The 14968-nt window shown below is 37.5% G+C and overlaps 1 protein-coding gene across 2 annotated transcripts in view; it reads left to right on the top strand.

Annotated features, from left to right (window-relative positions):
- The window catches only part of NECTIN3 (nectin cell adhesion molecule 3), a 198210-nt gene that overhangs the window by 37697 nt on the left and 145545 nt on the right, over positions 1–14968 (top strand). For both annotated transcript variants that reach the window (XM_036745142.1, XM_036745141.1), the window contains exons 3-4: positions 5336–5632; positions 13503–13620. In XM_036745142.1, the coding sequence (XP_036601037.1) occupies positions 5336–5632; positions 13503–13620 (415 nt within the window). The remainder of the gene's footprint in view (positions 1–5335; positions 5633–13502; positions 13621–14968) is intronic.

The raw sequence follows: 14968 nt of genomic DNA, 5'->3' as shown, positions 1-14968 counted from the left end.
ACTTATACAAATAGCATGGAGGGATATGGGTAAGTTCAAACTGGGGAACATGTCACTGCTAACTGTTTGAGCAAGAACAAATGGAAAAAAAGAAAGCATTACACATTACCCCTGGCCAAGGGAAAAAGATTTCCTTCTTCTAGTAGTGATAAGGAGGTTTGGCAACGTAAAAGAAAGACTTCGGTTTTGAAGAATTCACAGTGCAAATGGGCCCTTACCATGAGCATTTGTTTCATAGTACCCTTAGCTTCATGCTAACTGACTCACTGGTAACACTCAGAGTCACAGAATGTTGAGAGGGACCTCAGATCATCTAGTCTAAACCTTAACTGATCTCAATTTTCCTGATAAGCCTTTAGTGAGGGGAGTATCTGTTAATTCTTGAAGAAAACCCCCATTGTAATTTTGGATCACTGATTTTTAGGTTAGTTGTAATCCTTCTCTCTCAGGTGCCTTTACAAACCTAAGCATCAAGCTGTAAATAAATATTCAGATTTCTAGGAGCACTAATCTCAGAATCCATTAAAAGCACTTTACATTTTTAATTGCCATGTAAGTTTGAAGCTCTTTTAATTTGACTTTCCACTTAGATTTAATTAAATTTAACAAACATTTATTAAGTTTCTATTCTGTGTGAGGCACTATGGATACAAAGACAAAAGCAACAGCATGAGGAACTTTCATTCTATTGATGGTGGAAGTGTGAGGACAGCATGTGCACAGATCCCCAAACAATTTTGGTACGAGGGTAGTGTACTTCCAGAGAAGCCCTGGGGCAATTAAGCCAAGCTTTAATTTGGAGCCTAGAATTCTAAGAGAGTGAGAGAGAGACAGAGAGAGAGAGAGAGAGGAGAGAACATTCAAGCCCAAGAGACATCCTGTGCAAAGGCAGGGAAGGCGGGGGAATGTTTGCCACATATAAGTAACAGCAATACACCTAATCTAGTACTAGTGATAGTATGTATCTCACACAACTGTTTTGTTTTGTTTTGTTTTTAGCATTGCCATCATTTCAGGTAAACAAAGGAAACAGATTTTCTAATCTTAAAAATTAGGAAAACCAGATTATAGTATAGATGGACCAAAGGACACAGAAATTAATCGTTACAAGTGTAGTATTTCAGTACAGTGAAATTGTTGAAGGTGTCATAGCAAGAAATATATAATGTATAAAAATGCTAATCGTCTCTTTGGTAAATGGGAATTCACATTCTCACATAGCTGGAGAATATTTTGACTGCACTTAATAGATCCAAAAAGCACTTATCAGAGCAGAGTAGGTTGGGCATCTCAGCTGGTTTTCTTTGAACTCATGGCCTTTATAACAGATATTTTTCTGTATTTTGTACAATTACAGGTTTTCCCTTCCCTGCTTTATAACGTTTGGTGTGAATGTAACTAAGATAAATTTAGGAGTTTCTGAATGCTTCAGATAGCTTTTTCAACTTAAATCTTTAGGTCTTCGATGTATTTTAAAAAAAAAGTGTCTTGGTGCTGAATAGAGTGAATAAATACAAAGAAGTTTTGAAGGAATTCAGTCTGATTGAGATACAAAACAAATACATGAAAAATTAAAAAAAACAGTGAAAGAAGTACATATATGTGTTATGAAAAAAAAAACTATGAGTTCAGAGGAATAGTAGAATCAGAATGCTAGAACTAGAGATAACCTGAGATGTCATTCAGTATAGTGATTTTTTTATAGATGAACAAATTGAGGTTGTAAGTGGCACATAGTGGGAGATTACTCTGATCCCAGGAAGTCCTGAAAATGAGTTTTATTGATGTCTTTTCTTTTCACTCATATTTTTTCACCCACTACCGTGCCAACCAGATTGAAGACTCTGACAAAGAACAATTAAGCAAAAACATCCATTACAATTATCTGAGTAGGTATACAGTATTCTCCCTATTTGTCTCCACCTCCCAGGAGGAGATATGTTTTGTGTTCTGTTTCCTAGCACCTTTGATTTGATTTAGAAATTGACTTTACTGATCTTTTAATTTACATTGTTAAAGTCATTGTGTATGTTACCCTATTTAGCAGTTTATCCATTCCTACAGATCTTTACATATTTCCTCATATTTGTTGGTTTTTATTGCACAATAATATTCTATGACATCCATATATGGGAGTATTTTTGAAGCCATTTCCCAATCAATGTATACCTATTTTATTTCCATTTTAAAAAATGTGGAAATGAATACTGTGGTAAATACATTATCATGGGGCAGACTGTCTTAAGAGTGATGAGCCTTCAGCTTTTGATAGCAGTGAGAATGGAAAGAAGGGGAAACGATCTAAAGTAACATTATCTTCAAAGTTGCCGCTGATGGCCTAGTTATTTTGAGCATAATTTTAAAATGAAACAGAATTCAAATGTAGTGAAAATAAGCTGTTGAAAGAGTTTTGACCATTATATATAATATATGAAAATGATATGTTCCAAGAAAATGTGATATATAATTCAAGCATTTTGATTTTTGTAGCTTCCTTCTATTGCTATCTCAACTAATCATTAATTGTAAATTGGGCTGGATGTAGTTTTTGGGTAAGATTTAACCAAAGAACTTATATAAAAACTCTTGATTGTCTTTGTGCTAGGAGTCTGTCTATAATTAAAATTTTAAAATGATTGCTACTCAGATAGCAGGTTTTAAATCATTTTCTCTAAAGAAAAGGTTAGTGAAGACAAAACTTTTCCCTTCACCCTCTTCTGTAGGAAAAGCACTTGACAGCTAAAGGGGAGATAGAGGTTAGGGATAAGAATGTGAGTTGGATGAAAAGGTGCTTTTCCTTTTGTGAAAGGGACAGAGGGATTCTGGTTGCCAGATTTTGTTAATTAGTAAAGATTTCATGGAGCTGGTAAGGTATAAGGCAAAATTTTTAGTTGGGGCCCGGTAACCTGGTTGAGTGGGTTGAGAGAGAGAAAGAGAGAAAGTGTGTGTGTGTGTGTTTTAAATTACCTTGTCTGTGTGTGTGTGTGTGTGTTTTAAATTACCTTGTCTGATCTAAAGGAAAAGGGAACAAACAATGAGATGTGAGATCAAGTGTATGTTAGAACTGACTGTAGAATATTTATTTGGTTTGGCATCCTTAAAGTAGTGAAATACTTCTCAGTAAGTAGTTCCTTTCTTTAAAAAAATGTTAAGAAGATTAAAAATATGCAATTAATAACCCATTGGTAAATCTATGATCTTATAATAACACTACAAAGCAGTGGATTAAAAAAACAGAAATGGTAGTCTTTAGCTTCTAGAAACTTTCATTCTATTGTTTAGTTTCTAGTTATGTTTCAATACTTATTGAAAAAGGAACCTGCTTCATGTGCTTGGAGAAAGTTTTTTATATAAAGCAGGAATTTAGACTTCTAATAGGATTGTGAGATGATTGATAGTATAAAATTCTAGGTGTAGGGAGAAAGAAAAAAAATGACATTTGGGGGAAGGAAGGTATAAGTTTTACTTTGATTAAAAAATTAAGAATTGAGCTATGCGTGCCATATAGGTCAACCTTTACCCTTGCCATTCCCTTAAGTCATCCTGTTTTATTTAAATCTTAGCACTGTTTCCTAGCAGGGTAGGCTGTGAACATCTCTTCTCAGGTAGCATCTCTCTGTACTCCCACTACTAGTTCTTCACAGGTCTTCCACTGCTACTGTAGGGTAGAGGCAGCTTTGGGGCATAGATTCTACTCTAGACAAACTCTAACTCCAGCTCTAGCCAAACTGACCATAGAGCCAGTGGCAGCAGACAAGTTGTGTAAGACCCTGCTCAGCAAGTGGATTGACAGGGGTTGCCTCCGCTCAGTAATAAGGATGACTGGGAATCCTCTGTGGGATGAACTTGAGGATGAGCATCTGCATCTTGGCTGTGCAGGATCTCTCTACGTGGGGTTACAGAGAATACACGGAAGTTAAAAAAAAATTCAAGGGAGTGGGATAAGCCTTAGTCTGGTGAAATGTCTTCAAACTTCTATTAAGGTTCCTGTTTCTTAACTTATCAATAGGTGTGTTTAGACTCAGATTTTAGGAGATTAGTATAAAGTAAACACTATTCTGCAGGAGTCCAATACCCCCTTAAGTGATATTGGCTTCACAGATGGCTCAGTGAACATCGTAATACATCTTAGAGAAAATGTAAACATTAAATAACATTTTCCTTTTTAAGTTGATGGATGGTACTGTTTTTGTAATTTGATTCTCATTTAATCTATGTAATCACCTAATCAGTCGACGTTACTGTGTAAGTACATATGTACTTTAGAGGAAAACTACTACATGGAAATGCGTATTTGTTGAATTGTGAAAGTGATAACTTTCTTTGGTGCCTAATACTTTGTTTATCCCACAGAGTAAAGAATTTATAAAAGATACTTAATGACATATTAGCCAATATAGCTCTCATCAGGGGTATTTAAATAAATGCAATGATATTTGGGAATTTAAAAGACCTGACTTCTGTACTTAGAAGTAGAAATTCCTAAACTTAATTTAGGGGATCAGAAAATACATATTACGTATGTTATGGATCTAACTCAAAAGTAACTAATATTCTGTATAGTCACTGTTGATGTGTTTAAAAAATAAAACCATTTTGATTTTAAAAGACAGTGCATTCTTAAGTATGATTTTCATTACACGTTGCAACCAGTTTTTTTCCTATAAGAATGTAGCTCCAGTTTAATAATGATGCTGTCATAAAACCCCACTCTATTATCACATCACAGTGTGAAGCTGATCTTGGGTTTTTAAAGGCTGGACCAGTAGAAAATGAGCACAATAGAACATGCTTCTTTAATCTGGAAAGGCTTCAGTTGCAATCCTGGTGATGGGCTGCATGGGTTATTAAGAATCCAGTTGACTATAGGGTGATGAACTCTTTGGACAAAGTATCTTTTGAAGAACCCCTATATTCATTTATATAAAGAGGTTGTGATCTTTGTTGATGTTGAAACTAATGAAGTTACACATCCTTGACAAACTGATATATTTATAATGATTATAAGTGGGAAAACATAATTCAATTTGTAGAAATTCATCTGTAGCCAATTTTTAGGAAATGAACACCTGAATTAAGATGCACCAGTTCCACAGTTAGCAAACCTTGGTGTGGATGCATTTGAAACCAGGATTGTTGATGGGATATATTCCCAGCATCCTTTAACTTGATAAAATAGCAAATTACCTACAGAGTTGACAGTGGCACTGCTTTGGAAGCTACCAACCCAAGAGTGGTATTAGGTGGATCATAAGCCATACATATTAGGAGTGCTTGGTTTTGTTTGAACAAACATTAATTTTCCCCCTTTACTTTTTTTTTAAATTTTAAACAGTTGAACCTACTGTGAGCTTAAAAAAAGGACCATACCCTTTAATTGATGGTGGAAATGAAACAGTAGCAGCCATTTGTACAGCAGCCACCGGAAAACCAGTTGCACAGATAGACTGGGAAGGTGATCTTGGTGAAATGGAATCCACTGTAACTTCTTTTCCAAATGAGACTGTGACAATCGTAAGCCAATATAAGCTTATTCCAACGAAATTTGCTCGAGGAAGACGTATTACTTGTGTTGTGAGACATCCTGCTTTGGAAAAGGAAATTCGATATTCTTTTATGTTGGATATACAGTGTAAGTAATATCTGTATTTACCATGAACCATTACTCATTTTATTTAGACACATATTTCTTGACCATCTTTTTCTTCTAGGACGCTTTCAGAGTATATACTACATATAATTAAAATATCTTAATGACTTTTTATTTTCCTAGAATTTTGCTTTATCATTGCCATTTTTACCATAAACTCTTCTATGAACTTTATTTTTGCACTTGCTAAACATTGAGTTTAAAAGAGACTCAGATGAATTAAATTTTGAGAATTTGCCAGAAAATCTTCTTATTGGTAATAAACAAGTACCATATTGTCTTTTATCAGTATAGCCATCAGTAAGTATTTGAGTGCATAGTTTGAGCTTATTACTGTGTATTGATGTTAAACTTACATAGTTTTTCGTGAATTTGTCTGAAAATTGGGGCTGCCTTTTCTTTGTGCACTTAATATCTGAAGCCTGACTTTGATATCTTCTAGTGTGTTCATGTGATGAGAAACGATTTAACAATTGCATCCTTATGGGGCTACCAGACCCCTGAGATGTGGTACAAAACTGAACCACCTTTTTATGGAATTCTACTTTGTAGCATGGTATTCTAATGAGACCTCACTATAAACACATCCGTCACTTTATACTTATAATTTATTGTTCTAATTTCTTGCACACCTACTCTAAATTGTGTAGCACCAGGAAATTGGTTTTTATTGTTTTGAACGTGATTATTCTTGTGTTACTTCAAAGAAATGAAAAGTTGGCTATGGTAATTGTTATACTTGTGACCTAGATGATAATAATTGTGAATATTTGAGTGACCCTCCTCCTGCCCTCAGTAACAACAAAAAGTCTGGGTAGGCAATGAACAGAAGTCAGTTTTGAGAGTGCGTGTGTGTGTAAACATATGTAGGGATTTTTGGTGTACTATGTCCTTGTCCTTATGCCTTTTTATCTTTTCCAAACTGCTTGCACTTGTCTTAAATTTCGGTTTGGATTTCACAATAAATTAATCGTTGCTTCCTGGGGAATAATATGGTAATGTGGAAAGAACACTACAGTATAGGGAGTCAGGATACAGAGTTCCGTCGGCAGGTTTGCCATTGACTTTGTGAAGCACTGCATCTCTCTGGCCCATTTCTTCCAATACAAAATGAGAGACTGGGACTAAATGATCTCTCAGTTTTGCTCAAGTTGTGAAATTCGTATTTCAGTTATTTGTTCCAACTTTCAAGATACTAAGTTTTCTTTTTCTTATTCTATATTTGGTTTTCATAAAAATGTATTTTGGTGGTTGAGCTCTCTGACCCTTAGTTATTTATTAAGCTTTAGTACTTTTAGCCTGGTGATTATTGGTTAAGAATGGGAGTATTATGTACTGACAAGTGAAGGTGAAACATTTGAACATCCTAAAATTAAGTTCAAGGGCAAGTTCAAATCCTGTCCCTGTCACTTAGTAGCTTTGGGACCATGGGGAAGTCACTGGCCTCTCTGAGCCTCAGACAGTGCTCTGAAGGCTATTGCATGTAGCAATAGCTACATGCAATAGCCTTAGGGAATTCGGGAATTAGAGAATTAGGGAATTCTCACGCCTATAACACAGGTTCCTCTCCCCCTCCCCTGTCCACCATTAACAGTACCACATAATGTATGTGTAATTTTTACTTAGTGAGCTTTTTAAAGAAAACAAACCTGGCCTTTTTTCAGTTCTGCTAAAATTAATCCACATTATAAAAGTCAGGAACATATCTTAGATCTAAGAAATCCTCGGAATAGTGTGGATTAGGCATCACTAGACCTAAGTTCCAGATTTTGGTGCTGTTACTTTGTGTATCTGTGTTCTTGACTAAGTCCCTTAATTTCCTTGAGCTTCAATTAAGGGATTGGACCAAATAGCCTGAGGTCTCTTCCAGCTTTAAACATATGGGTCTATGATTTTTTTTGATCTTGGTTAATGTTTGTAAGATTTTACCTGATTTTTCTAGAATGATATGAGTTAGCTAAATAAAAAAAAAATAAAAACAGTTCTTAATTATTGTCTCATCCAAACCACCTTTCCTTCCATCCTTTCTCATATGACACCCAAATATCTGTGGTCAGGTTCAACCTTATTTTCACATCTCTCATCCTTAATACTCAGTTCCAAATTTTAACCCAGACATGCAACTTGATTACTTGCTTCTCTTCTCCCTCTAATATTACTTTACTTTATGATCTCCTCAGCTCCCATAGATTTAGTTACCATCTCTGCATTGATGATTCTCAGATCTACCTATCCTTCATCAGTCTCTCCACTGACCTCCAGTTTCACATCTTCAGTTGCCTTTCAGATATCTCTAGCTAAATTTCCAAAAGACATTTTAAGCTCAGTATTTCCAGAGCAGAAAATATTAACTTTCCCTCCTAGCCACTTCCCCTTCCTACTTTCCCTATGACTGTAGAAGACACCACGAGTTGTCCTCAATTCCTCACCATCTCTCTCCTCCTTCCCCCCACCCAACCAGGGTCCCATGATTTCACCTTTGCAACGTCTCTATAATACTCCACCTTCTCTCCTCTGACACTGCCACCACTCTGGTGTAGGGCCTCTTCACCTCATGCCTGGAATATTGCTGTAGCCTGCTGGTGGGTCTGCCTGCCTCAAGAGTCCCCTTACTTGGGGGCAGAGCCAAGATAGTGGCAGGAAAGCAGGGACTTGCTTAAGCTCCCCCCCAAATCCCTCCATACACCTGTAAAAAATGACTCTGAACAAATCCTAGAGCTGTGGAACCCACGAAATAGCAGAGGGAAACAGATCTCCAGCCCAGGAGAGCCTGGATGGTCACCGGGAAGGGTCTATCGCATGGTGCTGATAGCGGAGGGCAGTCCAGCACGGTCTGTGCCAGGACAGACCAGACCCAGAGTCAGCCAGCCGGAAGAGGCCTTGGGGCCTTGAAACAGTGAGCTGTGGCAGTTACCAGACTTATCAACCCGCAAATGCCAAAGAGCAGGTTAGGGGGAAACTATGAGATTAAGTTCAGAGTGGTCTGGCCGCCAGCCCTGGGGGTGGAGGAGGTCGTGCAGCGGTGGTGGTAGCAGCTGCCTCCGGAGTGCCAGCATCAGTGGCTTCCTGAGTCCCGGGCTCACACGGCAGGAGGAATCTAGCAGCAGATGGAGTGGGAATGCAAGGAGCCCTTTGTGGGCACAAAGGCAGATTCTCTTGCTGTGCCCTGCTGGGATCTGTACTGCAGTCCTGGTTGGCGGTTCTTGGGGGAGGAGGAGCGCTGCTGAGACAGAGCCTAGGTTTATGGTGGAGTAGAAGTAGCTCTGAAAACAGCAGTGCTTAGACCCTAAAGCTTGGGACAAAGTACTTTCTACTCTATACGCAGTCATATCCTGACAAAAAAAGCTCAAGGGTCAAGTAGTTGGCTGGGAACATGAACAGGCAGTGAAAATGAACTCAGACTCAAACTCGAATTCTAGATTCCTTTTTAGGTGACAAAGAAGATCAAATCATACAGACAGAAGAAGTCAACAAAGTCAAAGAGCCTACATCAAAAGCCTCCAAGAAAGATATGAATTGGGCTCAGGCCATGGAAGAGCTCAAAAAGCCTTTGGAAAAGCAAGTAAGAGAAGTAGAGGAAAAATTGGGAAGAGAAATGAGAGTGATGTGAGAAAACCATGAAAAACAAGTCAATGACTTGCTAACAGAGACCCCCCAAAAATACTGAAGAAAATAACACCTTAAAGAATAGACTAACCCAGATGGCAAAAGAGCTCCAAAAAGCCAATGAGGAAAAGAATGCCTTGAAAGGCAGAATTAGCCAAATGGAAAAGGAGGTCCAAAAGACCACTGAAGAAAATACCACCTTAAAAATTAGATTAGAGCGAGTGGAAGCTAGTGACTTTATGAGAAACCAGGATATTATAAAACATTACCAAAGGAATGAAAAAATGGAAGACAATGTGAAATATCTCATTGGAAAAACCACTGATCTGGAGAATAGATCCAGGAGAGATAATTTAAAAATTATTGGACTACCTGAAAGCCATGATCAGAAAAAGAGCCTAGACATCATCTTTCAAGAAATCATCAAGGAAAACTACCCTGATATTCTAGAACCAGAGGGTAAAATAGAAATTGAAAGAATCCACCAATTGCCTCTTGAAAAAGATCCCCAAAAGAAAACTCCTAGGAATATTGTTGCCAAATTCCAGAGTTTCCAGGTCAAGGAGAAAATACTGCAAGCAGCCAGAAAGAAACAATTTGAGTATTGTGGAAATACAATCAGGATAACACAAGATCTAGTAGCTTCTACATTAAGGGATTGAAAGGCTTGGAGGTCAATGGAGCTAGGATTAAAACCAAGAATCACCTACCCAGCAAAACTGAGTATAATGCTTCAAGGCAAAATACAGATTTTCAATAAAATAGAGGACTTTCAGACTTTCTCAGTGAAAAGACCAGAACTGAATAGAAAATTTGACTTTCAAACACAAGAATCAAGAGAAGCATGAAAAGGTGAAAGAGAAATCTTAAGGGACTTACTAAAGTTGAACTGTTATGTTTACATTCCTACATGGAAAGATGAAGTGTGTAATTCAGGAGACCTTTCTCAGTATTAGGGGAGTTGAAGGGAATATAGACAGAGGGCATAGGATTAGTTGAATATGAAGGGATGATATCTAAAAAAATGAAATAAATTTAAGGGGTGAGAGAGGAATATATTGAGAGAGGGAGAAAGGGAGAGACATAATGGGGTAAACTATCTCACATAAATGTGGCAAGAAAAAGCAGTTCTGTTGGAAGGGAAGAGGGGGCAGGTGAGGGGGATGAGCGAATCTTATTCTCATCAGATTCAACTTGAGGAGGGAATAACATACACACTCAGTTGGGTATCTTACTCCACAGAAAAGTAAGGGGAAGGGGGTAAAAAAGAGGGGAATGATAGAAGGGAGGGCAGATGGGGGAGGAGGTAATCAAAAGCAAAGACATTTGAAAAGGGACGGGGTCAAGGGAGAAAATTGAATAAAGGGGGACAGGATAGGATGGAAGGTAATATAGTTAGCCTTTCACAACGTGAGCATTGTGGAAGTGTTTTGCATTATGATATATGTGTGATCTATGTTGAATTGCTTGTCTTCCTAGGGAGGGTGGGTGGGGAGGGAAGAGGGGAGATAATTTTGAACTCAAAATTTTAAAAACAGATGCTTAAAATTTTTTTTTTTTTGCATGCAGCTGGGAAACAAGATATATAGGGAATGGGGCATAGAAATATATCCTGCCCTACAAGAAAGTAATGGGAAAGGGGATGGGGGAGATGGGGTGAAAGAGGGGACGGCTGACTGGGGAACGAGGCAATTAGAATATATACTATCTTGGAATGGGGGGAGGGTAGAAATGGGGAGAAAATTTGTAACTCAAACTCTTGTGGAACTCAATGTTGAAAACTAAAATATTAAATAAAATATATACAGAAAAACGAGTCCCCTTACCCTATTCCATCCTCTATTCAATTGCTGAAGTGGTTTAGGACCAACTGATTTCCCCCTTCCCTCTCCCAAAATAAACTCTATTGGCTCCCTAACAACTTAAGAATCAAATACAGAATCCTATTTGGTGTTCAGAGCCCTTCATAACCAGCCCTTCCCTTCCCACACCCTTCCCTTCCCATACCCTTCCCTTCCCACACTTTTCCTACATCCTTCCCCTCAGATTGAGACACTCCATCTCACAGCTCTGGACATTTTTTTCTGACTGTCCCCCATCCTGGAATATTCTCTCTCCTCTTTTTTGCCTCCTGGCTTCCTTTAAGTCCCAACTAAAATCCAGTCTTCTGCAGAAGTCTTTCCCATTTCTTCTTAATTCTAGTGCCCCATCTCTTTAATTATTTCCTATCTCTCCTGTATATAGCTTCTTTGTATATATTTTTTTGCTCGTTGTCCTCCCTGTTAGATTATAAGCTCCTTGATGGCAGGAGCTGCCTTTTGTCTCTTTTTTTTAATCTCCAACACTTAGCACAGTGCTTGACACATAGTCGGTGCTTAATAAATGTTTATTGACTGAGTAGTAAGAGTGGTCACTTGCTAAATAATTTCATTTTCAATTTGTAACTACTTCAGAGATTCATCTTCCTCATTTATTGCTAAACATGAGCACTGTATTCAGGTATGATAGCCATTTTATGACTTCTTTTCTTCTTTAACTTTCCAATAATTTCAATTCTGAAAATGTTCCTAGGAGAGAAACAGGGAGAACACAGATAACTGAATCTTATTTCTTGTCTGCATGGCCTTCAAGACCTCTTAACTTTTTAGTAAGCTCATACATTTCAGCTCCCATCCTTAAATACTTTTAGAATGGAATTTTTCTTCTATCTACCATTTTTCCTCCTGTAAGCATAAATAGAATTTTTTTGTAGTATCTGTAATAAACATACTCTGACATTTTCTTCGTATAGATTCTTGCATTCAGTCCTAAAACTAAGAGTATTCCATATTGACTCTCTATAGTGATTGGGTTCCCTGACTGTAGATTATGTTCTTTTGGAGTTAGGAAGTAGTGGTGGTTTTTTCCCCTCCCCCCTTCCCTGAACAGTTTGTTTTTTAAAGTAAACATAGTTTGTGGGAAGGTGTCTCAATACATACAAAATGCATACATTTAATATGTGATACTCTTTTAAGGAGAACACTTAAATGATACATGAGTGCTTTTTTTAAAAAAAATTAAGTATTGTAATTCTCTGACTTAATTTTATTTGGCATCTTTTATTTCTTTCATCTGTGAAACTTGGGGCATCATCGTTATGATTATCACCATTATTTTTAACCAACTTTGAAATGAACAATGTGCCTTTATTCTTACTGCTTATGCAGGGTGAGTGAGCAGTTTCATCATATTTCATTTCCATTTAATTTGTAAAATTATAACTTGATTTGTGAGACAAACTCAGGGAATCTTTGATGAAGTCTTTGTTTTGTTTTTATTCCAAAGGCCATTGCTTTTAGTAAGTCAGTTCTCCTTTAACATAATGTTCCCCCAAACCCACAGTATCTTGAATCTTGTCTTCCTTACCCAGGTGTTATATACTTTTATCCCCCTTGTGTTCTGTACAGTACAATATATATACATATATACACACATGTACATATATGTACAAAGGATTTAAAGGAAGGAGGAAGAGATACACACAGGCACACATATACACACAGACACAGCCCTCACTCCTCCTCCTTCCTTTAAATCCTGGTTATTTGGCTTTGGAAAAATGAAAAATAACTAGTTCTTCACAAAAGGATTGTGTAATAGACCATTGAAAATTGATGTCTTTTGTATATTAGTTACATCTTTTGGAAAGTTTTGTGTGTTACTTATATGTGCCTCCAAAGGCTCCCAGCATGTAATGCTGAGTAGTGAGGAAGATAGAGGTTCAGTCCTACCCCAATATGATAACTTGCCAGCGTATGGCTCTAAATCAGTTTTTAATGCTCCCAAGCCTCAGCTTTCTTAACTGTAAAATGCAGATAATAATACCAGCAATGTTTCACAAGATTTCAGTGAGAATCAACTCATTTAATAGGTGTAAATTATGTTGTAAACTTTGAAGCACTAAGTAAATGTCACATGGTATTAATAGTACTATTAACACCACCATCCACTGCTGTTATTGTGAACTGCTTTATCTTTCTTTTGTTTTGCTTTTGGTAAGTTTGACTCTCGAATTATTTTTAGCATGGACTCATTTCAATGTTATTCATAAAATTGGAATATTAGCTACACTTATATGTCCAAAAATAAATAAGACAAAGTAAAATCTTAAGTATGTGGACGTGCCTTATATGTATATTTGCATTGTGTAACTCATTTCAGAATGATATATTGGGTTCTTCATCGGTGATGTGTTTATATTTTATAGATGCCCCTGAAGTTTCAGTCACAGGGTATGATGGGAATTGGTTTGTTGGAAGAATGAATGTTAATCTTAAGTGTAATGCAGATGCAAATCCACCACCTTCACAGTCTAAATGGAGCAGGTAAAGAATATTTTAAACCTTAAAGGATGAAAATATCTGTAAAATATATTTTGAAAAGTATAGATGGCAGTACTTCATGTCCTTCACTTTCTATGTCTGTAATTGATGTCTCTAAGCTCTATCAGTTATTATAGGTAAGAGTATTAGAATTGGACCGCTGATTCTTGGGAAGGATATAGAATACACAGTCTGATACAGAAAGGTAGAGATGAGGTGATCCAAGGGGCAAGCTGCAAGAAGAGACCATAGGGGATGAGAAGAAATATCCTTAACCCTAGACCAGGGTAAAGGGGAGAGAATGGCAGGATGATGTTGAATTAAGTTAGAGATGGTAGAGAAAAAGATTTCTCCTGATGAGTGACCTTTTTTTTCCCCTCAATAAGCTGATATGTAAGAGGGCAGAGAGTAGAGGAGGTACCTTAAGGAGGAGATTTGCATTAGATCATAGGATCTTAGTTGTAGAGCTGGGATGTGCCTTAAAGTCCTCCATCCAGTGGTGCCATCTACGAGGTGCCATCTTGTTCTCCTTTCTTATTTCACAGATGATGAACTGAGATTAAGTGGCTCCTGTGGTCACAGGAGTATTAAGCCACAGAACCAGGATTTGAGCTTAGACTTCTGAGACTAAATGCATCTCTCCATTGTACCCTGTTGATGCTGATGGGAATTAGTAAGTGATAGAGAGTCATTCAGAAAAGGGTGACTGGATTGGCTTGCCTCTGGCTCACTAGAGATAAGAGAACAGATTTGTAGCGACCTAGGCTTCCTGGTTTGTGACTTCCTTTAGTGGGATTAAACAGCATTACAATAGGAGTGGAGGAAGCCAGAAAGATGGGAATAATCCATTGGTGGAGTTTGGAAGGTAGGAAGGGCAGGACTGCAGCAGGCTATTAAAATCATTGTTTTGCAAATAGAAAAGGACATTATTAACAGTAGGTATATTTATAGATGAGAGGACTGAAGGACATAAAAGTTGAGTGAGTTGCCCAGGGTCTCACAGCTAGTAAATACCTAGTAAGAAGCTAGATTTGAACCCAGTTCTGAACTTCAGGGACAAAATACCCAATCTACTCTTATCATCCTGCCTCTTAAGGGATTTAAAGGTAGCGGACACTGTAAAGTTGAACTGGACAACCATAGAGTCAAGGTTTTGAAGGGATAAAATGAGACTAGAAGCAGGTATGATAGCTTGGAAAATCCCTGCTGGGTGGAGTCATATGGTAAGGAAAGATTTTATATTCAAGAGGCAATGAGGTACAGGGATAGTCTAGGCTTTCATCACTTCTCACCTGAAGTGTATCCTTCTTAACTCATCTGTAAGAGCTTCATTATTGGGCTCATAGCTGTT

Source organism: Trichosurus vulpecula, chromosome 2, assembly GCF_011100635.1.
Source record: "Trichosurus vulpecula isolate mTriVul1 chromosome 2, mTriVul1.pri, whole genome shotgun sequence".
Classification (NCBI taxonomy): Eukaryota; Metazoa; Chordata; class Mammalia; order Diprotodontia; family Phalangeridae; genus Trichosurus; species Trichosurus vulpecula.
The sequence above is the reverse complement of the archived record's forward strand: the minus strand, read 5'-3'. Positions and strand labels throughout refer to the sequence as shown.